Source organism: Anomaloglossus baeobatrachus, chromosome 3 (genome assembly GCF_048569485.1).
Source record: "Anomaloglossus baeobatrachus isolate aAnoBae1 chromosome 3, aAnoBae1.hap1, whole genome shotgun sequence".
NCBI classification, from domain to species: Eukaryota; Metazoa; Chordata; class Amphibia; order Anura; family Aromobatidae; genus Anomaloglossus; species Anomaloglossus baeobatrachus.
In genome coordinates, this window is record NC_134355.1 from 182,394,719 (window position 1) to 182,420,184 (window position 25,466).

The 25,466-nt window shown below is 47.7% G+C and overlaps 1 protein-coding gene across 2 annotated transcripts in view; it reads left to right on the forward strand.

The window, feature by feature from the left end:
- LOC142296253 (presenilin-2-like) overlaps positions 1 to 25,466 on the forward strand; it is a 71,187-nt gene that overhangs the window by 37,621 nt on the left and 8,100 nt on the right. For both annotated transcript variants that reach the window (XM_075339618.1, XM_075339617.1), the window contains exons 6-9: positions 5,237 to 5,457; positions 7,056 to 7,154; positions 9,127 to 9,198; positions 17,711 to 17,821. In XM_075339618.1, coding sequence (XP_075195733.1) covers positions 5,237 to 5,457; positions 7,056 to 7,154; positions 9,127 to 9,198; positions 17,711 to 17,821 — 503 coding nt within the window. The remainder of the gene's footprint in view (positions 1 to 5,236; positions 5,458 to 7,055; positions 7,155 to 9,126; positions 9,199 to 17,710; positions 17,822 to 25,466) is intronic.

The following is a 25,466-nucleotide window of genomic DNA, read 5'->3' on the forward strand; positions in this document are numbered from 1 at the left end:
TGGGGGGCAAAAAAAATATAAGGCAGTGTCTTATTTTTGGAAAAACACGTATACATTTTATCGCTAAAATAGTAATAAATGCATATTTTTATTAAATTAAATTGTCAGACTATATGTGTGTGTGTGTAAAGGGACATATCAAATCATTATTTTGATGTCCAAAAAGCATGCGTTTTGGTAGTCCAAAACGCATGTTTTCTGCACTGAAAAAGCAGGTAAAACGCAGGAATTTGAAGGAATCTTGGTTTTTGCCATTTCTCATTGACTTCAATGTTACCAAAACGCACCCAAAATGGCAAAACCAATTGACATGCTCCATCTTTGAATGCATGGGTTTTGCCACAAAATATGCAAATTAAACGCAGCGTTTAGAAACGCAAAGTGCGGTCTAGAAATCCCCATTTTTCATAGACTTTGCTGTGAAATCAAAACGCATGCCTTTGGGCATGAAAAAGGTGCTTCTCAAAACGCACCTAAAAAGCACCTGAAATGCAGGTGGAAACGCAAAGTGCGATCTCAGCCTAAGACACACAGTAATATTATAAATAAGGAGCTACTGTAATTACATACTCATAGTTAATAATGCGCTATTGTGTAGAACGTACTTTAAATGTTCCAGTGGAGATAATACATAAACTGGGTAAAAGATAAGAAATACATCATCCAGCAGGATATATTATATAAAATAAACCTCAAGTGAAAGACACTGAATATAATCCATAATAGTAATAGAGCAATGCAACATAATAGAGTAATGATATATAGCACAGTTTGTCTGGCTCCATACACAAAGGGGGTTTTCTGTCTCACTTTTCACATGGGCTTCTTCGTGAGGGGTATTAAATACAGGTCTCGAGGTGTTGCAGTTGTAATCGGTGCTACCATCTTTGCAATGGACTTCCTGCAGCTGCAGACTCCATGTCCTGCGTCACATATCCATACCCCCCTCTGAGGCCCCAGGGAGCGGGGTCGGATCAAGTAGCATAATGGAGATGCATTGCCAAGAGGACCGGGCGACCTGGCAATCTAGCATAGCACACACGGTCACACCCTGGTGGGAGGAGGTTGACACTACATCATATAAGAATTGTGCTAGCTCTCCGCAGAGGAAATCTAGCAGACAAAACCGTCCACTAAATCGATATTATGCGGAGGATGTATATTGCTGCCCTCTAGTGGGTGCAAAGGGTTCGTACAGACCTATCACACAACTAATATACAGTATATCCTATTAAAAATTGTGACTGTTGGTTTGATAATGTGAACTAGATAGTTAAATCGTGAAGACATAATCTAGTTTGCAGTGAAGATTTGTGAAAAATCAAGAAAATAAAAAAAGTCAAAATAGAGTAGGTCAGACAAAAGGACTCCACTGCGCACTTATTAAGCTCTAATAGGATGGAACACTTCACTTCATAGACAATTACTATATCTTGAGGCAGAAAGATGATGTAGTTTACAAAGTAAACGTTAAAAACGTATGGTGAGTGACTGGCTCCCTAGGTACTTGGTGAGAATGGAAAAGGGAGCGAAGACCGAAAAAAAGAATAGAAATGTTACCCAGATAGATGTGAGACTGTAATAAAGGGAATCTCATATTGCATGATCACTTTGCAGCAATACAAAATTCATCAAGTGAGGCCTGGACAGGTAAGGAAGGTGCATTGCTGCTCCATAGTGGGTGGAAAACAGACTCCAGGACACATTGGAGAGACGAAATGGGAAGCAATACAGAATGGAAAAAATGAATCAAAGGGGGATGAATAAGTGGAAATAAAGGGAGGGTGTCTTGACCACCTTATCTTAGAGATCATTCTGAAAGGATATCTGTGAGAGAAGGAAGGAGAAATGGTTGGATGTCCTGAGTAGAGTAGTACATTTTCACCTTATGTTTACCCTTTTTTTTTTTTTTTTTTTTTTTAAATTCATTTTTTCACTATATTCCTTCACATTTCGTATCCTGGATTCTGTTTTCTGCCCACTAGGGGGCACCAATGCAGCTCATTAGTTGTTTAGATCTAATTTGATGTCCATTTTTTATTGCTGTACTGAGATCATGAAATATGAGATTCCCTTCATTACACATCACATGTCTTATATCTCGCTGGTTTACATCTCTAGTCTCCTTTTCTTTTGCTTCCTTCTTCGCTCCCTTTTCTATTCTCACTAGGTATATCCTGGTACTGTACCATTATACCTAGGGAGCAAGTCACTCGCCATACGTTTTTTTTGAACTATACATTGTAGACTACATCTTCTTTCTGCCTCAAGACATAGAATTTGATCAAAAGGAGTGTATATTACTATCGAGACGTAATTGACTTGTTCGAATCGAGAGCGTCCGACCTGCTCCGACCTTCTCGAGTAAAGAGCATTTTTGTGCTTGCACATCATTAATGATTGCACATCACTAAATATTTTAATTTCTTTGCCGGTTTGGATTTGATGAGTTATTTTCCTCTGGGGAGAAATTCATGTCAATAGCTCCTTCAGAAATATATTTATTTAGATAATTGGGGATGCACCCACTGTATAGTAGATATCTCTAGAACACAAAATTGTATATAAGTTGGATCTAGGCCAGACAAAAAAACAAAAAAACCCTGACCTTTCTGGTCATGCCACTGCCTGCAGTCTAGTCCTCTTCTATCATCATGCGCCGCATCTCCAGCCTCTTCCCTAAAGGCCAAGACTTTCAGCTATGTCCATGCTTTGGAGTTAACAGTGTCCAGTAAGGTTGTGACATCTTAAATGCAAAACCTAGCTAGAAGTCCTGGCCTTCAATTAATGAAGAGACTGGATGTGGAGCGCACAAGAGTGGGTAGAAGAGGACCAGACTGGGAGCAGCGGAACAGCCAGAGAGAGGAGCGTAACGTTTGTGCCCCCTAAGGGAACATATAGACTGGATGATGATCAGCAACTAGCATTAATAGAAATGCTCAATCCCGACTGTCGGCCTATATATATATATATATATATACATATACATATATACATATATATATATAATATTATAGAGCCTCCTTTTGCGTACGAAGCTCAACAAGGTAAATGAAAACAGAGTGCACATGAACATTTAATGACAGATAAAATAAAGTGAGGTCAAAGAGTTTAGTTTGGTGTGACTGTCACGTGTGAGGAATTCTATAATCCCCACATCGTGAAGAATTTCTGTGAACAGACCCCGTTATAATATACTGTTCTCTCATAGATGAACTACGGTAAATCAGTCCAGGACTGTAGTGTTGATGAGGAGTCTCCCATCAATCTCATAAGTATTCATTTCCTTTTTAAGGAAGGAATATTCTAGTATAATGTTCCATGGCTTCTGAAACTTCCCAAAAAGATACATTTGGGGGTCAGTTAAAATATGGACATTAAAGAAGATAACCGGGAGACTACAGCCAGCCAAAAAAGAGAAAATAGCTGGGCGCACCCATATCATGTGCCAAATTTCCACATTGGAAGCACAGGCACTCCGAGGTAGGCAATATACTAATCATAAACCATGTTAATTAAGACACGGAAGGTCTGGTGATTTTGATGCATAGCTGATTCATTTTATTATTTGCCAAAGGAGATGTGTAATGATAAGATTGTTTCCTAAGCCTCACTCTGTGTTGATAGTCAATGATTTCCACTTAAGCTGGGTTCACACATAGCGACAGCGACAACGACGTCGCTGTTACGTCACCATTTTCTGTGACGCAACAGAGACCTTGTAAGTCGCTGTTATGATCGCTGCTTAGCTGTCAAACACAGCAGACGCAGCAGCGATCATAACGACATGCATCGCTGTGCTACATGTGCAGAGTGCAGGGAGCAGCGCACACTGCTTAGCGCTGGCTCCCTGCACTCCTAGCTACAGTACACATCGGGTTAATTACCCGATGTGTACTGCAGCTACATGTGCAGGGAGCCGGCACTGGCAGCGAGAGCGGCGGACGCTGGTAACGAAGGTAAATATCGGGTAACTAGGGAAAGGTCTTCCCTTGGTTACCCGATGTTTACCCTAGTTACAGCTTACCACAGCTGCCAGATGCCGGCTCCTGCTCCCTGCTCGCTTCATTTCGTCGCTCTCTCGCTGTCACACACAGCGATGTGTGCGTCACAGCGGGAGAGCGACGACCAAAAAATGAAGCTGGACATTCAGCAACGACCGGCGACCTCATAGCAGGGGCCAGGTTGTTGCTGGATGTCACACACAGCGACAGCGACGGGACGTCGCTGCAACGTCACAGAAAATGGTGACGTAGCAGCGACGTCGTTGTCGTCGTCGCTGTGTGTGACACCACCCTTAGCTTCCATGAGGAAGTGCATGATACACTGACTGATTAGTATATAAAAGGGAGATAATTCTCTCCAGGCCTTGTGATTTAAAGGCAACCTGTCAGGTAAAAAAAAACCTACGCTTTTAACCTGAATGTTAATAGCATTGTGAAGCTGCTCGGCACCCACACTGAAAGCCCTGCTGCCAGGAGGAAATTAACTTTATTTCTCCAGGCAGCCTTGGGTTTCCAGTCATTGGGGTGGCGCCGGCGCAACTTCAGTCACTGCTTTGTGCATAGTGAAGGGGAGCTGTAACCACACCCAGCAGGGATTGTTCCAGCCTGAGGATGAGGAAGGTGGTGTTGGTGTCTTCTGCCAAGGGATACAAAGAAAGGAAATAAATCACGATGCAACACTCACTGCTAGCCTTTGCTGATCGAAAGGTGCCCAACAACTAGGGGTTGTCTGCTGGTGGTTCAAACACCAGACCTAGTCACAGAGGAAGGCCAGCCCTAGCAGAAAAGGGGTGATAACTGCCCCAGCCAAAAGCACACTGAGGAGATTTCACCACATCCAGCCTCAGGCCACAGGAGATATGGGAGGACACAGCCGATCCTGGCCAGCTTGGAGAGGATAAATGGCAAATGATAAAGTCTCCGCAGCCTGAGGAGTATCCACATTGAACACAGACTCTGAATTCAGCCACTGAGAGAATCCGAATAACGCAAGGATGGTGCAATAACTTACATAGATACAGCAATGCACGGTGACCCAGGATCTCACTGGAATTCACTAGCCTCAGCTTAGCTGTGCCCCGCTAATTTTTGCGTAATTTGTACCTGCACTGTGCCTCTCTTTCTGCAGCTTCACATGCTTCGTGTACATTCATAAAAAGCAAGTCCGCTACAAATAGAGATGTTACTAATAACTTTACGAAGAAAATAAATCTGCTTTTTAATTTTCATAGTGAGGTTTTCAAGACGTATAATGTGGCGATGGACTATCCAACCTTGTTCATGGTCATCTGGAATTTTGGGGCAGTGGGAATGATCTGTATTCATTGGAAAGGGCCCCTACAACTACAGCAGGCTTATCTTATCATGATCAGTGCTTTGATGGCTCTGGTTTTCATCAAGTATTTGCCAGAGTGGTCAGCTTGGGTTATTCTAGGAGCTATATCAGTTTATGGTAAGTAACTATCCCTCTTCTTTTATAAAGTGTTGCCATATTTTCTGTATAATTATTATCTGACTATGTGATGCCTGTATTCAGCCAAGTACTGCCAGTAATACCTGCCAGTAATACATGTTTGTCAGCCATTTTATTTGGGCATTGCACAGGACCAAAATGATACAATGACCCTGTCCTAGTTCCATGTCATGAAGAAACTCGGAATATCTGTCTCAACTGATAGAAGAAAAGTATCATAAACATCCCCCAGTAAGCTCCTGGAGCAGGGCTGTAACATGAGAAGAAATAAATCTTGCTGACTAACTGTGCACAGAGGACTAAGGCTGAAGAAAAAAATGGTTTGTGCTCAGTCAGGGAGCACAAACCACTCTGGCAGTTCACTGAGGAATGTGTGTTTCAGATACTCTTCTGTCACATCTCATGCTATGTTTCAGACTGCAACCTGTTCTGTCACTTGTCTATTACAGGCTGCATTTTGAATTGTAAAGAGGCCTTATCACATTTTTGGAGAACTTCTTTAACCGTCTTGTTTATGCTGTGAATCGGTATGATCACCCAATAACTAGCTATTGATTATGAGATTAAGATTAGATGAAATGTTCTTTAGTCATTTGATTGGACAGTGGCTGGTTTGGAGAGTTTTCTTTCAGGATCCCCTTCAAAGAAGTTACATGCATTTTTTTTCTTCTATTATTTCTTATTCTAAATGAGGTTTGGTGAAAAAGGCAAAAAGCAAACCCAAAACAGCAAAACAAAAAACACTCATTAAAACAGAAAAGTGTCTCTTTGATGCAGGGCTTCCCGCATCATTTTTGAAGCAGAAATCTCAAGAAAATGTTGGCAATCTTTTACCTTACTGAGCCAAACAGTCCCCTTCAGGCATATCATTGACCTACAGGGGGACTAAGCTCTTTTATGCTGACACTAATGAGGGTGAACTTCTGAAATTGGATCACTAGTTCATGTTTCTGAATTAAAGTACCAGTACATTCATTACTTAAATTATTTTACATTTTGACAACCACTAAAGAACTTTTGAAGGGAATCTGTTAGCAGGTTTTTGCTATGTACTCTAATGACAGCATGAGAGACAATGATTTCAGGGATGTTACATATTAGGCTGTATGCTGTTGTTTCATTACAATGTATTTTATCAGCAGGAGATCATCACTGCCTGGACTACTTCCCCCAGCACTTGTTAGCAGCACACTGTCAGTATACAATGTACACAGAAAGCTGTGCTATGGAAGAATTAGCTTTCTGAGCTCTGCTATATCAAGAAACTAACTGCTGCACTCATTAAATTAAGTGATATACCACTGGAATCAGAGTCTCTTTTCCCACATTAAGCTGTGATCAGAGGAGAAAGCGAAAAACTTGGTGACAGATTCCTTTTAATCGCCAGGCAATCCCATTTGGAAAATCTGGATGCTAAGCTCTTACATGTTTTGTTTGTTTGTTTGTTTGTTTTTTTTAAATGTAATAGTGTACGGTAAAAAATCTTGAGCAACGTACAAAACAAGTAGTTTGTCTTGATAAACTTGAATCCTTTGCCTGATTTCTTTCATGACTGTAACGTGCCTTTTGCTTGACAGACTTGCTAGCTGTACTGTGCCCAAAGGGCCCTTTGAGGATGCTGGTGGAGACTGCGCAGGAAAGAAATGAGCCTATATTTCCAGCACTAATATATTCTTGTAAGTATATTCCATATTGGGTCATCGGTGAATGCATCAAGTGCTTTGACCCCATTTCAAGTTGCCATGCTAGAACCATGACTTTAACCCCTTAAGGATGAATCCAGTTTTGTACTTAATGCCCAGGATGATAGGATGATATATTTTGCTTTTATTTGTAAAAAAAAATTCATGGAGTTGAGAAAAAGGAAATAATAAATATAGGATTTTACATCGACACAAATGAAATAACATTACAAGGCAGGGAACAATTACTTTGGAAATTTCTTATGCTTTTTGTCTTGTAATCAAAACTTGTCTGGGACTGCATTAAGATTTGTGGAGTAAGATATGCTACCATTTCCCATGAATTTAGTGAGCAGGGGTCACCAGGCCCACTTTGTTGGAGTCAGGCAAAAATGATGTGACATGCCAGAAGTCACAAAATTTTTGTGACCTTTTTCAAAGCTTTTTATGTGTTTTCTAGCGTACAAAATTTGACCGGGCGATGGTCTTTCCTATCATGAACAACCAACCCTTCCCCTTTGCTTACTGGGTGAAATCTGGCTTTCAAACTATAATGTAGGTAGTGTATTCTGCAACATTGTATATTGTGTGAAGCATTGTACTCATGTGTAACATTGGATCTACAAGTAATAGAATAGATTTTCCATAAGTGTAACAAGGTAGGCAAGCTTTATTATTTTAACCAGCACTTTTGAAAAATAGGTTTCATTTTTAGCTTTATTCAATAAAGACTACAGTTTCTATGATACGTGGAAGTTGTTAGGTAATCTTAGCCCTCACAGGCGTTAGTAAATTCAGCTCTTAGGGTACCATCTCACTAAACGACGTACCAGCGATTCTGACCACGATACGACCTGGTCAGGATCGCTGGTGTGTCGCTACATGGTCGTTGATGAGCTGTCAATCAGGAAGATCTCACCAGCGACCAGCCACCAGCGACTTGTTTAACGATGCTGCGCTTAGTAACCAGGGTAAATGTCGGGTAACTAAGCAAAGCGCTTTGCTTAGTAACCCGATGTGTACCCTAGCTACATGTGCAGGGAGCCAGCATTAAGCGGTGTACGCTGGTAACCAGGGTAAATATCGGGTAACTAAGCAAAGCGCTTTGCTTATTTACGCGATATTTACCCTGGCTACCAGCGTATGCTGCTTACAGAGTCGATGCTCGTTGGCCTCCCGCCGTCAAACACACCGATGTGTGCTGCACAGCGGGAGACCAATGAGCAAAAAATGAACCAGAACAGTGTGTAACGATCAGCGATTTCACAGCAGGAGCCAGGTCGCTGCTTAGTGTCACACACAGCGAGATTGCTGATGAGGTCACTGGTAGGTAGGTCACTAACCCTGTGACTCCGCAGCGATCTCGCTATGTGAGAAGTACCCCTTATCCAACAACGTATGTATCATGATACTGTAATATAGAGGTCTGTTCCGGCATGCGTGCTTTACTGCTGTTTACCTGACAGCTGTGCATTAAAGGGGCTGTCCAGATTGACAATATATCTTTAGATCTTTTTGTAATTGAAATATATTAACAAAAATGCCCTATTTTCATATCACTGTAGTAAATCCTATTACTTGGTTAGATAAATTAAGTAAATGTTCTGATCCAAGTTTAACAAGTTCAGGAGTTATTCCCAAAAAGAATCCTTCTTATAATCTTTTTGATTGATCACAATTGATCCGCCTGCCAACAGTCCTAAGAACGGGGCTCTTTAGCCGTTTCTTGAATGGAGTGGAGGTGCACATGTTCGGCCTCCGCTCCATTCAATGGTCTATTCGGACTATTGGGAACAGCAGAGTACAGTACTTTCCTATGGATAGGGGGCAACTTTTTTTTTGTTGTTATTATTTGCTTTGGGGGGGGGGGGGGGTGTAACTCTATTAATGTATGTAAAGATGCATTATAGTTTAACTATTCTTGAAGAGAAATTCTATATTGACACCTTGTTTTACTTTGTTCTAGCTGCCATGGTATGGATCGTGGGTATGGCAGATTCTGAAAATTCAAATCGAAGAGTAAATCAAAGTTCAGAAGGTGAGTGTCATGTATGCAGTGTATTGAAGGTAGCGCTTAGGTTTGTATTTTGCAGAATTTTTTGAAGGTGGTCTTCTAAGCGAAAAATTACTGCAGTCAGATGTTTGTGGTTTAGAGGAACACACATATATGTATTCACACATGGTGTTTTAGTATACTGTAGTCTTTTTGCTAGTTGAGTTTTATTTTCCCCAAAAACTCTTTCCTTTTATCAGTTGCCATAAATTTATGATGGGTACAGATGAGTGAACCCGAGGTTTGGTGTTTGTACCAACTACAGATGTTACACAAAAAAAAATAGGCATTTAGGTTCGGAGTTTGGGTGCTTTACGTATGCAAACCACTAGTGTAGCCTGGTGCTCAGCCCAGTGTTAGCCGCTTGCAGTGTTTATTTGGCTCGCACTGGGGGTAACATCAGCATGTAGTGTGCACCAAACAATAAAAATGGAAAAACCCCTTCCACCCTCCCCTTGAAGTGACCTGTTTATGGCTGGCTGTACGTGGGCGGAGACCCGAACTGCCCAATTAGTGATTTCCATTGGGGTTCAGGTCAAGTCTGGGTCCCAACCCAAACTTTATTTAAAGTTCAGATGAACCCACCGAACTGAACTTCCACGGGTCCGCACATCACTAATGATGGGAATATTTTCATATACTGTAGTTTATTGTATATTACAAGTATCAAAAATTTTAGCCAAAAACAATTCTTGTAGCTTTACAAACTTGCTAGTGATATGCAGGCATACTCTGCCACACAATCTGATATTGATCGTGGAGAGACATTACTACACACTGGCGTAGAATTTTAAAAAAAACAAACATTGGTTACCTGGTGAATCTTTGTTGCTCTAGTGCTGCCTCTCTAGCACCATCTCCCTACGTGACAGCTGCAGCCAATCACAGGCCTCCAAAATGATGATCAGCGGAGCTTGGCGGGACAAATCTGTTATGGTCAATTATTGGCTGCAGTGGTCACAAGGGTAGCCATAGCACACCAAAATGGTGGTGCTATGTTAACCCCTTAATGACCGCAGGCAGTAAAGTTACATCCTAGTGGTCATAGTGTTAATCCCCACGTACTGCTGTGGGCTGCAGGCAGGGATCAGCGCACATTTTAGCTGACATGCGTGCATGCTAGGCACGAGCGTAATCGCTATCCGCCCGTGCCTTTTTAACCCCTAAATGCGACTGTCAAGATGTGACAGTGCCATATTAACGACGATAGCGGTAGATCCATACGCACTGCCCGATACCGGAAGTCACGTGACGTGATCACGTGGATCCGGTGGTTGTCATGGTAGCACAGGGTCATATGATCACGTGTCTTGTGCTCATATGATTCAGATCATGTAAGAAACAGCTGCTTGTTACAAGAGATGATCATTTCTCCCGGTCTGAGCGGTGCTGCTCTGATCGGGAGAAATGAATGATCAATCAGACTGCAGATCGTTATAGTCCCCTAGGGCAGAGGTTCCCAACTCCAGTCCTCAAGGCACACCAACAGTGCATGTTTTCAGGATTTCTTTAGCATTGTATGGGTGTTTGATTCAGCACCTTTGCAGGTGATTAAATTATCACCTGTGCAATACTAAGGAGATCCTGAAAACATGCCCTGTTGGTGTGCCTTGAGGACTGGAGTTGGGAACCTCTGCCCTAGGGGATCTAGTAAAAAAAAAAAGTTTAAAACAGTTTTAAAAAATTAAATAATTAAAAATAAAAAGCTAAAAGTTCAAATCGCCCACTTTTGCCCCATTGAAAATTAAAGCCAGTGCTGTCATATGCCCGGACACAATATGATGGAGAGCCATTATGAATCCTAAGCTTCTGCTTTCCTGGCCATTCCCCTGATGATTAAGCCAATTATGAAATGCACCGGGAGGTTCAGGAGCACTTAAGGTCAGATTGTTGCCACTGAGGGGTATTGTGAGGTAGATATTTAGCCCCCCCCCCTTTGTATGTACTTCCTATCACTTCGGTGTGTAATCATGACCATATACTGTAGTGTATAATTGTGATCATTCTACCATCACTTGAGTGTGCAACTTTGAATAGACAGGGTGTTATTGTGACTATATTCACATTGTTTCTATTATCATTTTTATGGACATATTTTCTTCGGCGCTCCATTGGGAGACCCAGACGATTGGGTGTATAGCTACTGCCTCCGGAGGCCACACAAAGCATTACACTAAAAAGTGTAAGGCCCCTCCCCTTCTGGCTATACACCCCCAGTGGGATCACTGGCTCACCAGTTTTCTGCTTTGTGCGAAGGAGGTCAGACATCCACGCATAGCTCCACTGTTTAGTCAGCAGTAGCTGCTGACTATATCGGATGGAAGAAAAGAGGGCCCATATAGGGCCCCCAGCATGCTCCCTTCTCACCCCGCTTGTGGTTTGTAAGGTTGAGGTACCTATTGCTGGTACGGCGGCTGGAGCCCACATGCTGTTTTCCTTCCACATCCCCCTGAGGGGCTCTGAGGAAGTGGGATCTTACCGGCCCCAAAGCCCTGAGGCCGGGCTCCATCCACAGACCCATTGAACCTGCTGGATACGGAGCTGGGTACCGTTCAGGGACATGGCCCTGCACCATTCAGGTACTCTGTGTCCCCGTACACACAGGCACAGCACACTCCAGACTTGCTGGGTGTGCTAGTGCGCCGGGGACAGTAAAGGGTTACAGTCACTGCAGCCTAGCTGAGTGACTTTATGTATTGGGAACTACCGCGCCGGACGCTCCGGGAGCGGCGGCGCGGCTGGGACTTGTAGTGCGCCGGGGACTTAGCGCCGACCGCGCTTTTACGGCGGCGGCGCTTATAAATCCAGTCCCCGGCTTTTGCGGCCTAGCTCCGCTTCGTTCCCGCCCCCACCCTGTCAATCAGGGTAGGGAAGAGACGCTGTACAATCAGCAGCGCCGAGGGCTGGAGCCTTATTTACATGCTCCAGCCCTCTCACTGGACACTGTGGGACGCCGGTTTCCCGCTCTGACTTGGGGGCACGCCCACGGCCCGCCCCTACCCACACGAGCTGGAGAAGGACGCCGGCAGCCATTCCTGCATTCCGAGCTGAGAGATCGGACTCTGGGCAACCAGGCACAGGACTAGGGCGACCACACACCCGCTTATAGGCGGGCGGTAAGCGGCACCTGAAGTGCTGACCCCACTAAATACCGCAGTTGTCCATTTGTATTTTATGCTTACACTGCATAGGTCGCTATTTTTGGCTATATGCCCTCTTAGATGGCGACACATCAGCAGCAGGAAAGCAGGGGTGCTAAGGCACAGGCTTTCCATGCTGCTTGTATTGCATGTACTGAAGTGTTTATGTGTATTTATGCTTGTATGCTATACACTGCACTGTACGGTCGCTAGTCTGGGCTATTTTCGCCTAGAATGACTAGACTACAGCAGCAGAAAAGCAAGGGTGCTGAGGCACAGGTTTTTTTTCTATGCTGCTTGTATTGCAGGGGTTGCAGTGTTCATTTGTACTTATGCTTGTATGCTATACATTGCACTGTATGGTCGCTATTCTGGGCTATATTCCCCTAGATGGCTAGTCTACAGCAGCAGAAAAGCAGGGGTGCCAAGGCACAGGCTTTCTATGCTGCTTGTATTGCATGTGCTGCAGTGTTCATTTGTACTTTATGCTTGTATGCTATACATTGCACTGTACGGTCGCCATTCTTGGCTCTATATCCTAGATGGCTAGCCGGCAGCAGCATATAAGCAACACAGGCTTTCGATGCTGTTTTTACTGCATGTGATACTGTTCCACGGCACTGAACCCCATTGTGTGCAATGCTCCCCTGTAGCACTTGGTCAGCCGGGGTCTCTACTAGACGTGGCCAAAGGAACCACCTGTCAACCCTGTCCAAGGACAGGGATGGAGTTGCAATGGGATAGAGACTTGCAGTCCAGACAGGCCATGGGCAATCTGGATCATTGCTCCCTGGCCACCCTCATTTGGAATAAAATCGGTGCTCCGGGGGGGTCCCAGGAGGCTCTCTGTATGATGAGGCAGACGTAGCTCATCAGGACTTTGATCCTGACACCGCTCTCAATCCGGATACACCGGATGGTGACGCCATAAGGAATGATCCTATAGCGTCCATCAATGGAATGTTGGATCTTTCTCCCTCAGCTCCCCCAGCGGAGGAGTCAGCTTCACAGCAGGAGAAGTCCCATTTCAGTAGCTCAAACGTATATTGAGTATTTTTCTGGCCACGCTGACTTCAGAGAAGAAGTCCAGGAACACCACGCTTACCAGATAAGCGTTTTCTCCAAACGTATTAAGGATACACGTTATCCTTTTCCCCCTGACGTGGTCAAGCGCGGGACCCAGGGTCCAAAGGTGGATTCTCCAATCTCCAGGCTTGCGGCTAGAGCATAGTTGCAGTGGAGATGGGACTTCACTTAAAGATGCTAGACAGATGGACTCTGGTTGAAATCTGTCTATGAGGCTATCGGCGTGTCGGTTGCTCCGGCATTTACAGCCGTATGGGCACCCTAAGCTTTTCAGCTGTTCTTGCTCAGCTGGTCTTGAGCATATGTACATTTGTGCCGCAGGGGCGTCCGTAACCTCGCAATGTCTGCATTGCGACTTACCCTATTAATGCTGTCCTGGAAGGACAGTCGAGGTTTCGGTCCTTCCCAAGCTCGGGCAGGTCCCAATTGTCCTCGTCCAAAAGAGCTGAAAAGCCTCAGAGGGGCTCAGCTTCCGGGGGCTCAATCACGCCCAAGGAAGGCAGCCGGAGGAACCGCTACCAAGGCGGTCTCCTCATGACTCTCAGCTCTCTCATCTCTCCGCATCCGCGGTTGATGGCAGACTCGCTCGCCTTTGGCGACATTTAGCTGCCACAGGTCACAGACCGGTGGGTGAGGGACATTGTGCCCACGTGCACAGGACAGAGTTCTGTTCTCGTCCTCCGACTCGATTCTTCAGAACGTCCCCACCTCCCCACCGAGCCGATGCTCTTCTGCAGGCAGAAGGAGTGGTAATCCCTGTTCCTCTTCAGGAACAAGACACGGTTTTCCTCCAATCTGGTTGTGGTGCCAAAAAAGGACGACTCTTTCCGTTCCGTTCTGGACCCAAAACTGCTCAACAAGCACGTGGAGGCCAGGCGGTTCCGGATGAAACCCTCCGCTCCGTCATTGCCTCAATGTCTCAAGGAAATTTCCTAGCATCAATAGACATCAAAGATGCTTATCTCCACGTGCCGATTGCTACAGAGCACCAACGTTTTCTACGTTTTGTGATAGGATACGAACATCTCCAGTTCGTAGCTCTGCCATTTCGTCTGGCGACAGCCCCACGGGTGTTCACCAAGGTCATGGCGGCAGTGGTAGCAGTCTTGCACTCACAGGGACACTCTGTGATCCCTTACTTGGACGATCTACTTGTCAAGGCACCCTCTCAAGAGGCATGCCAACTCAGCCTGAATGTTGCGCTGGAGACTCTCCAGACGTTCGGGTGGATCATCAACTTCTCAAAGTCAAACCTGTCACCGACCCAATCACTAACGTATCTTGGCATGGAGTTTCATACCCTCTCAGCGCTAGTGAAGCTTCCGCTGGACAAGCAGCGGTCACTACAGACCGGGGTGCAGACTCTCCGTCACGGTCAGTCGCACTCCTTAAGACGCCTCATGCACTTCCTCGGGAAGATGGTGGCGGCAATGGAGGCGGTTCCGTTTGCGCAGTTTCATCTGCGTCCTCTTTATTGGGACATTCTCCGCCAATGGGACGGGAAGTCAACATCCCTGAACAGGAAAGTATCCCTTTCACAGACGGCCAAGGACTCTCTGCAATGGTGGCTTCTTCCCACCTCATTATCACAGGGAAGATCCTTCCTACCACCGTCTTGGGCGGTAGTCACGACAGACGCGAGTCTGTCAGGGTGGGGAGCAGTGTTTCTCCACCACAGGGCTCAGGGTACGTGGACTCAGCAGGAGTCCACCCTTCAGATCAATGTTCTGGAAATCAGAGCAGTGTATCTTGCCCTACTAGCCTTCCAACAGTGGCTGGAAGGGAAGCAGATCCGAATTCAATCGGACAACTCCACAGCGGTGGCATACATCAATCACCAAGGGGGGACACGCAGTCGGCAAGCCTTCCAGGAAGTCCGGCGGATTATGATGTGGGTGGAAGCCACGGCCTCCACCGTATCCGCAGTTCACATCCCCGGCGTAGAAAACTGGGAAGCAGACTTCCTCAGCCGCCATGGCATGGACGCAGGGGAATGGTCCCTTCACCCGGACGTGTTTCAGGAAATCTGTAGCCGCTGGGGAAGGCCGGACGTCGACCTAATGGCGTCCAGGCACAACAACAAGGTCCCAACCTTCATAGCACGGTCCCGCGATCACAGAGCTCTGGCGGCAGACGCCTTAGTGCAAGATTGGTCGCAGTTCCGGCTCCCTTATGTGTTTCCACCTCTGGCACTCTTGCCCAGAGTGTTACGCAAGATCAGATCCGACTGCAGCCGCGTCATACTCGTCGCCCCAGACTGGCCAAGGAGGGCGTGGTATCCGGATCTGTGGCATCTCACGGTCGGCCAACCGTCGGCACTACCAGACCGACCAGACTTACTGTCCCAAGGGCCGTTTTTCCATCGGAATTCTGCGGCCCTGAACCTGACTGTGTGGCCATTGAGTCCTGGATCCTAGGGTCTTCAGGATTATCCCAAGGGGTCGTTGCCACCATGAGACAGGCTAGGAAGCCCACGTCCGCTAAGATCTACCACAGAACGTGGAGGATATTCTTATCCTGGTGCTCTGCTCAGGGAGTGTCTCCCTGGCCATTTGCATTGCCTACCTTTCTTTCTTTCCTGCAATCTGGGTTAGAAAAAGGTTTGTCGCTCGGCTCCCTTAAAGGGCAAGTCTCGGCGCTATCCGTCTTTTTTCAGAAGCGTCTAGCACGACTTCCTAAGGTGCGCACGTTCCTGCAGGGGGTTTGTCATATTGTACCCCCGGACAAGCGGCCGTTAGATCCATGGGATCTGAACAGGGTACTAGTTGCCCTCCAGAAGCCGCCCTTCGAGCCTCTGAGGGAGGTTTCACTTTCTAGACTATCACAGAAAGTGGCTTTTCTGGTAGCGATCACATCTCTTCGGAGAGTGTCTGAGCTAGCAGCGCTGTCTTCCAAGGCTCCCTTCCTGGTCTTCCACCAGGACAAGGTAGTGCTGCGCCCCATTCAGGAGTTTCTCCCGAAGGTGGTATCCTCTTTTCATCTTAATCAGGATATCTCTTTGCCTTCGTTTTGTCCTCATGCAGTTCATCGGTATGAGAAGGATTTACATTTGTTAGATCTGGTGAGAGCACTCAGAATCTACATTTCCCGCACGGCGCCCCTGCGCCGTTCGGATGCACTCTTTGTCCTTGTCGCTGGTAAGCGCAAAGGGTCGCAGGCTTCTAAGGCCACCCTGGCTCGATGGATCAAAGAACCAATTCTTGAAGCCTACCGTTCTGCTGGGCTTCCGGTTCCATCAGGGCTGAAGGCCCATTCTACCAGAGCCGTGGGTGCGTCCTGGGCATTGCGACACCAGGCTACGGCTCAACAGGTGTGCCAGGCAGCTACCTCGACCAGGTCTGCACACTTTCACCAAACATTATCAGGTGCATGCCTATGCTTCGACGGACGCCAGCCTAGGTAGAAGAGTCCTGCAGGCGGCAGTTGCCTCCCCGTAGGGGAGGGCTGTCTTCGCAGCTCTAACATGAGGTATTTCTTTACCCACCCAGGGACAGCTTTTGGACGTCCCAATCGTCTGGGTCTCCCAATGGAGCGCCGAAGAAGAAGGGAATTTTGTTACTTACCGTAAATTCCTTTTCTTCTAGCTCCTATTGGGAGACCCAGCACCCGCCCTGTTGTCCTTCGGGAGTTTTGGGTTTTTTCGGGTACACATGTTGTTCATGTTGAACGGTTTTTCAGTTCTCCGATGTTACTCGGAGTGAATTTGTTTAACCAAGTTATTGGCTTTCCTCCTTCTTGCTTTTGCACTAAAACTGGTGAGCCAGTGATCCCACTGGGGGTGTATAGCCAGAAGGGGAGGGGCCTTACACTTTTTAGTGTAATGCTTTGTGTGGCCTCCGGAGGCAGTAGCTATACACCCAATCGTCTGGGTCTCCCAATAGGAGCTAGAAGAAAAGGAATTTACGGTAAGTAACAAAATTCCCTTCTTTGTGGCCATCGATTGTAATATAATTGATGCTTTATTTGTGAATAACACCTGTGAATATAGGGAGAGGTTGCTGTGATAATCTGGCGCCCGCTCCCTATACTGTATTGTCCTATAATGCTGGTTGCTTAGCAACAGATTATGTTGAGTGTGTGATATAATTTTAATTCTGATTTATTAAAAGTTATATTTTATGTCGTTTTCACACATTTGGTTATACAAATTGCTCTTATTGTAGATGAATCTTGGTTGGAGTCTAAATAGTTGACTTTTACCAATCATTTGTGTGGATCTAGAACTGATATATTTTAAACCTGCAAATATTGTTGTTTTTCTTTAAATGTAGAAGCATCAGAAAATGTCAACCACATATCACAAGTGGACTCAGAAACTCCAGAGCCTCAAGTTCAGACACCTAATAATAGGATTGCAGTGCCAGACGATGCAGACGAGGAAAGTAAGTGTAATATGTGTTTAGTGTACAGAAACCTGAAAATAGTTTGAAAAGGACAATGAGCGCACATGTACTATGGCTGTTATGAACTCAGCCATGAAAAAGATGAAATGCATAATCTGTGATCAAGGCCATATTTTTCCTCTGTGTATTACAAATGAAATAAAGGGCGTGAGAGCAGAGTAAACCAACTAAGAGATGGCATAAGGAAGCATGGTTTACATTTCTAGCAAAATGTCCCTCTTTCTGTCACATATTTTGCACAACTGCAATGAATTTTCTTGGTGTAGTGGCATAGTAAAACAATATGTCCTCTGCAGCCAGTTGTCATAGAGCCAGCCAGAAGACAGTGCAGTGTCATGTCCACCCTCCTCCTCACAGAGAAGATCTGTTATATATGCCGTACAAGATGAAATAGGGTTATGGGCAGGCTGAGTAGGGAAGGGGATGTTCATATATCTTTTTGGGGGAAAGATTCTTCCATTTACACATGACCATGTCTTAGAGAGTGTTCTGCCCCCAAAGCTGTTAAGGAAGCCTAGAGCTAATAAAGACATTGCCTACTTGCCTCTTTCAGTAGTTTCCTGTCCTGTGGACAGAAGAGGTTGGCATGATGCTTGAATGCTCTGAAGATGGAACATCCTGAAAGTCTGAGTGGCCTTCAGCATAAGTCTACAATGGTTGTCAGTGTGGTTGGCCACTGGGACGTAACTCTGCAGTGCAGCTATCCAGAAGTCGGTACGTCAATTATGCTGCTTTATGCCCCATGGCTTGGGGTGGCATGCCACTGGGCTATTGCCTCATGCTGAGGTTTGGGACATTTAAATACTTTCATAGAAAATTGAGGGTTTTTTTTTTCATTCATAGGTATGCTCATTCCGATTTCTCCAAGTTCTGTTTTTCCCAGTCATCGTTATTGGCTGGACATTGTGCTGCTCACTGTTTAGTTCAGGTGCCACAGCTTTGCCAGGTCAAAACCTTTTGCAGGGTGGTGGTGATCTTACCACGCATAGTGTTTGTGTAAGGTGGCTGGAAGTTCCACGGATGACTGAGGCATGCGTAGACACGTACGGATGCCAAAAGATGTGTGCGCCTTGATGACTTCACCACTGGCACCAGCAGCAGCCCCCTCTATGGATAAGATTTACTTGCCAGGATGTTGGAGGTCATCCTTTGTGAGATGAACGCTGTTTGGAAAGACAGCAATAACTCTTCTGATTGTTACACAAGAACACCAAAAGGAGTCCATAAGGTAGTTTGAGTCTTAGCGCTTAATATCTATTTATATAGGAGGGCTCTCAGCTTGTGTGACATTCACGTGGAAGGTGTATACTATGGCTACCATTGTGCATATATTCCATAAAGGATAATTGTTACTAATTTCCATGGATTTTTTTTACCTCCATTAAATTGGATTTGTCTGTCAATCTTTGTGATGCCATTGTGTTAAAGGATCATTAGATCTATTAAATCTTTAGTATAGTCCCTATATTCTGTAAAAATGGATATATCTACTGCAGCACCCTGGGATATGCTACCCCAGTGTTCTGCAGGATCCTAAGGCTTTCTGGAACACCCTCTGCTGACAACACACACCTCACACACATGTAGGGTCACATTCCCTGAGACCTGGGCGCAGCATGTAGAGGGTTAAGAGTGGTCAGATGTGAGAACCAATCTCTTAGCTGTTAGCCTGGGAAAGGGGTGTGGCTTGTGGGAAGCAACAGGTGTTGCTAGGCAGACTTGGCAGAGAGAAAAAATTGACAGTTGAAGGAGTGACAGTTGAAAGGAGCCAGAGAGAGAGGGGTGTGAGGATTGTGAGGAGACCCCCAAAAGGCGACTAGGTGATAGTAGCCTGAGGGTAGACAGATCCCAGGCACTACGCACGAGGGGGTACTGGACCCCAGAGTAGACAACAGCTCCAAGCGGTCTGCTGATCAAGCCGTGTGTGTTGACTTCCAGGGTACCACACCACCCATAAGCTCAGGGACACAGCCTCATATATAGGACCCGGGAGAGGGCACAGAGAAGTAGCCTACCCCACAAGGGACCGCGAGGCCTGTCATACTGAGCCTGGAAAGACAAAGGAGCGGAGCGCCGCAGGTCACCAACAGCTTCAGGCAAGGGGACCATCAGCTCTGCATGTGCACGGAGGGCTCAACTGGGACTCATGTCAGCACCGGGACAAAGGAAAGTCGGTTGACCAGCCATGCCAAACTGCACTTGCAACATCCAGTGAGTACCGTATTTGTCGCTTTATAAGACGCACCTGATTATAAGACGCACCCCCAAATTTGGTGAAGGAATAGAGAATTTTTTAATAAATGGGGTCCGTCTTATAATGCCAGTGTCCGTCTGACAAATCATATAGGGTATATGTCCCTCATAGCCCCCCCCATCCTAAAATTAGCCCTCTGAATCTGGATATGGCCCAGTGATGCCACATGTCCCCTATGCCTGGCACACATCCTCTATGGTTGGCACACAGCCCACTGTGGCTGGCACACGGCCCACTGTGGCGGCACACGGCCCACTGTGGCGGCACACGGCCCACTGTGGCGGCACACGGCCCACTGTGGCGGCACACGGCCCACTGTGGCGGCACACGGCCCCATGTGGCGGCACACGGCCCCATGTGGCTGCACACGGCCCCATGTGGCTGCACACGGCCCCATGTGGCTGCACACGGCCCCATGTGGCTGCACACGGCCCCATGTGGCTGCACACGGCCCCATGTGGCGGCACACGGCCCCATGTGGCGGCACACGGCCCCATGTGGCGGCACACGGCCCACTATTGCTGGCACATGGCCCCATGTGGCGGCACATGGCCCCATGTGGCGGCACACGGCCCCATGTGGCGGCACACGGCCCCATGTGGCTGCACACAGCCCACTATTGCTGGCACACGGCCCCATGTGGCGGCACACGGCCCCATGTGGCGGCACACGGCCCCATGTGGCGGCACACGGCCCCATGTGGCGGCACATGGCCCACTATTGCTGGCACATGGCCCCATGTGGCGGCACATGGCCCACTATTGCTGGCACATGGCCCACTATTGCTGGCACACGGCCCCATGTGGCGGCACACGGCCCCATGTGGCGGCACACGGCCCCATGTGGCGGCACACGGCCCCATGTGGCGGCACATGGCCCACTATTGCTGGCACATGGCCCCATGTGGCGGCACATGGCCCACTATTGCTGGCACATGGCCCACTATTGCTGGCACATGGCCTCATGTGGCTGCACATGGCTCACTATTGCTGGCACATGGCCACATGTGGCGGCACACGGCCCACTATTGCTGGCACATGGCCCCATGTGGCGGCACACGGCCCCATGTGGCGGCACATGGCCCACTATTGCTGGCACATGGCCCCATGTGGCGGCACACGGCCCACTATTGCTGGCACACAGCTCCCTGTGTTATATATCGCCCCATGCTGCTGCTTTTAGTAAAATAAACTTTCCTTACCTTCTCCAGCATTGTCCTGTCTGTGTCCCCCTCCTCGGGGTTGAGCTCCGGCCTCCTGCATTTCCTGGTTCTCGGCAGGTCAGGCAGAGTGAAATCTCTTGTGCCTTATCACAGCAGCAGGAGGGAGGCCAGGCAGACACGCTGGAGGAGGTGAGTAAAAAGTTTATTATTTTACTGTTTGCAGCAGCATGGGGGCCATAGCTAACACGGGGGAGGGGGCATGTGCAATCAAAGAAGGGCGCAGGCAGATATAATATACACTGCTGCCCCAGCCCATCGCCGCGGTGCACTTTCAGCACCATGGTGGTGGACAGCGGCTGTGCATATTATATGAGCGGGAGCAGGAGATCAAACGCTGCTGCTCCCAGCTTTCACAAGTCCCCCAGCAGAGCTCCAGAGCTGCCCGCACCTCCCCTGGACTCTGTAGTGTGTGTATATATATATATATATATATACTAGAAGGTGGCCCGATTCTACGCATCGGGTATTCTAGAATTTACGTATTGTGTAGTTCATGTATGATTTTTGTTATATATATATATATATATATAGAGAGAGAGATGTTGTTGTGTGTAGTTACCAAGTGTTTGTGTAGGCGCTGTACATGTTCTGGGTGTTGTCTGGGTGTGACGGGGGGGTGAGAGCGGTGTTGTATGTGTGTTGCGTGTGTTGCGTTGTTTGTGGAGCGCTGTGTGTCTGTAGTGTTGTGTGTGTGTTGCGCGGTTTGTGTGTGTGTGGTGTGTTTTGGGGGGAGGTATGTTTTGAGCAATGTGTGTGTTGTGCGGTATGTGCGTATATTTGTGTGTGCCGCGGTGTTTGTGTGTGCAGCGTTGTCTGTGTGTGCAGCGTTGTCTGTATGTGTGGGTGTCTGTGTAGGGCAGTTGTTTGTGGTTCCCAGTGTGTGTGTGTGTGTGTGTGTGGTGTGTTGTGCAGTGCGCGCGCGCGCGTGTGTGTGTGTGTGTGTGTGTGTGTGTGTGTGTGTGTGCATCAGCCTCTCTTCTCTCAGCCTACCTCTCCCAGCCTCCCTCCTCCCAGGCTCTCTCAGCATCAGCCTCCCTCTCCCAGCCTCCCCAGCATCAGCGTCCGCCAGCATCAGCCTCTCTCCTTCCAGCCTCCTCCAGCATCAGCCTCCCTCTCCCAGCCTTCCCAGGATCAGCCTCTCTCCTCCCAGCCTCCGTCCTCCCAGCCTTCCCCAGCATCAGCTTTCCCCTCCCAGCCTCCCTCAGCATCAGCCTTCCCCAGCATCAGCCTCTCTCCTCCCAGCCTCAGCCTCTCTCCTTCCAGCCTCCCCCAGCATCAGCCTCTCTCCTTCCAGCTTCCCTCAGCATCAGCCTCCCCTTCCCAGCCTTCCCCAGGATCAGCCTCTCTCCTCCCAGCCTCCTTCCTCCCAGCCTCCCTCAGCATCAGCCTTCTGCTCCCAGTCTCCCCCAGCATCAGCCTCTCCATGCATCAGCCTCCACCAGCATCAGCCTCTCTCCTTCCAGCCTCCCCCAGCATCAGCCTCCCCTTCCCAGCCTTCCCCAGGATCAGCCTCTCTCCTCCCAGCCTCCTTCCTCCCAGCCTCCCTCTCCCAGCCTCCCTCAGCATCAGCCTTCCGCTCCCAGTCTCCCCCAGCATCAGCCTCCCCAAGCATCAGCCTCCACCAGCATCAGCCTCTCTCCTTCCAGCCTCCCCCAGCATCAGCCTCTCTCCTTCCAGCCTCCCTCAGCATCAGCCTCCCGTTCCCAGTCTTCCCCAGGATCAGCCTCTCTCCTCCCAGCCTCCTTCCTCCCAGCCTCCCTCAGCATCAGCCTTCCCCTCCCAGTCTCCCCCAGCATCAGCCTCCCCAAGCATCAGCCTCCACCAGCATTAGCCTCTCTCCTTCCAGCCTCCCCCAGCATCAGCCTCCCCATGCATCAGCCTCTCTCCTTCCAGCCTCTCTCCTTCCAGCCTCCCCCAGCATCAGCCTCCCCTTCCCAGCCTTCCCCAGGATCAGCCTCTCTCCTCTCAGCCTCCTTCCTCCCAGCGTCCCTCTCCCAGCCTCCCTCAGCATCAGCCTTCCGCTCTCAGCCTCCCCAAGCATCAGCCTCCACCAGCATCAGCCTCCCTCGTCCCAGCCTCCCCCACCATCAGCCTCTCTCCTCCCAGCCTTCCCCATGATCAGCCTCTCTGCTCCCAGCCTCCTCCAGCACGCCGTGCTCCTCTGCCGACACTCACACACCCGATCGCATCCACTCACACACACCCGATCGCATCCACTCACACACACCCGATCGCATCCACTCACACACACCCGATCGCATCCACTCACACACACCCGATCGCATCCACTCACACACACCCGATGGCATCCACTCACACACACCCGATCGCATACACTCACACACACCCGATCGCATCCACTCACACACACAGACACTGACGATATCGCACATACGCGCTTATACTCACAACATCCGGGGATATCACATGCTTCTGGCCATGTGATCCTCCCGCAGGTCCTGGAAGATCACAACAGCACAGTATCGAGGCCGAGAAGCAAGCGATATCCCAGGATGTTGTGAGTATGTGGATGCGATGTGATGTGTGTGTGTGTGTGAGTGTGATCTGATTTGTGTGTGTGTATGTGTGTGCTGTTATGTGTGTGTGCTGTTATGTGTCTGTATTTTCCGGCGCTGCAGGACCTTGATGTGTGGATGTGATGTGTGTGTGAGGTGTGTGTGAGAGTGAGTGTGAGCCGCTGTACACTGTTAACTATGATACACATCGGGTAACTAAGGGACCTTAGTTACCCGATGTGTATAATGGTTACCAGCTTTCACGGCCTCCGTGAAGATCCCAGCATCGCAAGGTTATGTCTGGCGCTGCCGGGATCCTGACGGAGCCGGTGTAGAAGCAAGAGATATCCCAGCATGTTGTGATGTGTGGATGTGAGTGTGAGAGTGAGTGTGATCTGATGTGTGTGTGTGAGAGTGAGTGTGATCTGATGTGTGTGTGTGTACTCACCTGGGAATCGGGGCTCCGTGTCAGTTGGGCCAGAGCGAGCGTGGATTGCGTGAGGGGGGCGGGGCCTGCAGAGAGCCGGGGCGAGAGGCCAATCCGTGTGGGGGGGCGGGGCCATGGCGAGCCCAGCGGCCAATCAGCTTTGTGTCACCGTAAGGACACAATTTCGGAGCATGACAGACAGACAGACAGATAGACAGACAGATAGACAGACAGATAGACAGACAGATAGACAGACAGACAGACAGAATAAGGCAATTATATATATATATATATATATATATATATATATATATATATATATATATATATATATATATATATATAATATATATATATATAATATATACACCCCCCCGTATATTCGGATTATAAGACGCACCCCCTACTTTCCCCCAAAATTTGGGGGAACAAAAGTGCGTCTTATAAAGCGAAAAATACGGTAAATACCGGTTAATCTGCAATAACGGTGTCGTGTTTATTACTGGCGCACCACAATGCACAGCACACCTACATGGGACTTAAGCCCCTACTGGCGGAGGGTGCGAACACACTTGCTGCTATACCATCTGTCCCTAAAACCACAGCAGCGATGGGACATCTTATTACCGCAACCCGCCAGTGGCGTCACAAGTGACATAAAAAATAACCCTGTTACCGAGCGCCCCCCAGGTAACGGAACCGGGCACGGCCACGTGTGACGGTGATCTCCATTATCCACCACCCGGAACCGAGTATCCCAAGGGCCTGGGGTGTGGCAGCGCTCTACACTACCATATCCTGTTGGCTGTGGAGGCTTTCCATATACCCAACTTTAGTATGTATATATCATTTGTACCAGGGACATCTATTGTTGATTCCTGTGTCTGAATGCATTTAGGGTCTAACCTTGGCAATACACTGGAATTCTATGGCTTTTTTACTTGTTTTTTTTCTCTGTTATGAAATTTGTAGGAAAACTCTTGTAGCAGTGTTCTTTCTTTTTTGTACAGGGCTTTAAATTGGAAAAGTTACCTCAATATCAATTTTACCTCATTTTTCTTTTAATCACATTTTGTTCTGGTAGTTGAGAAAAAGAAAATGGACTTATCTAAAATGATAAGATTCTGTTGATTAGGATGTTCATTCTTCTGGGTTTACTGGTTCTGCCTTCTGTGGTCCCTCCTTGGGTCCTTAGCCAGGACTTT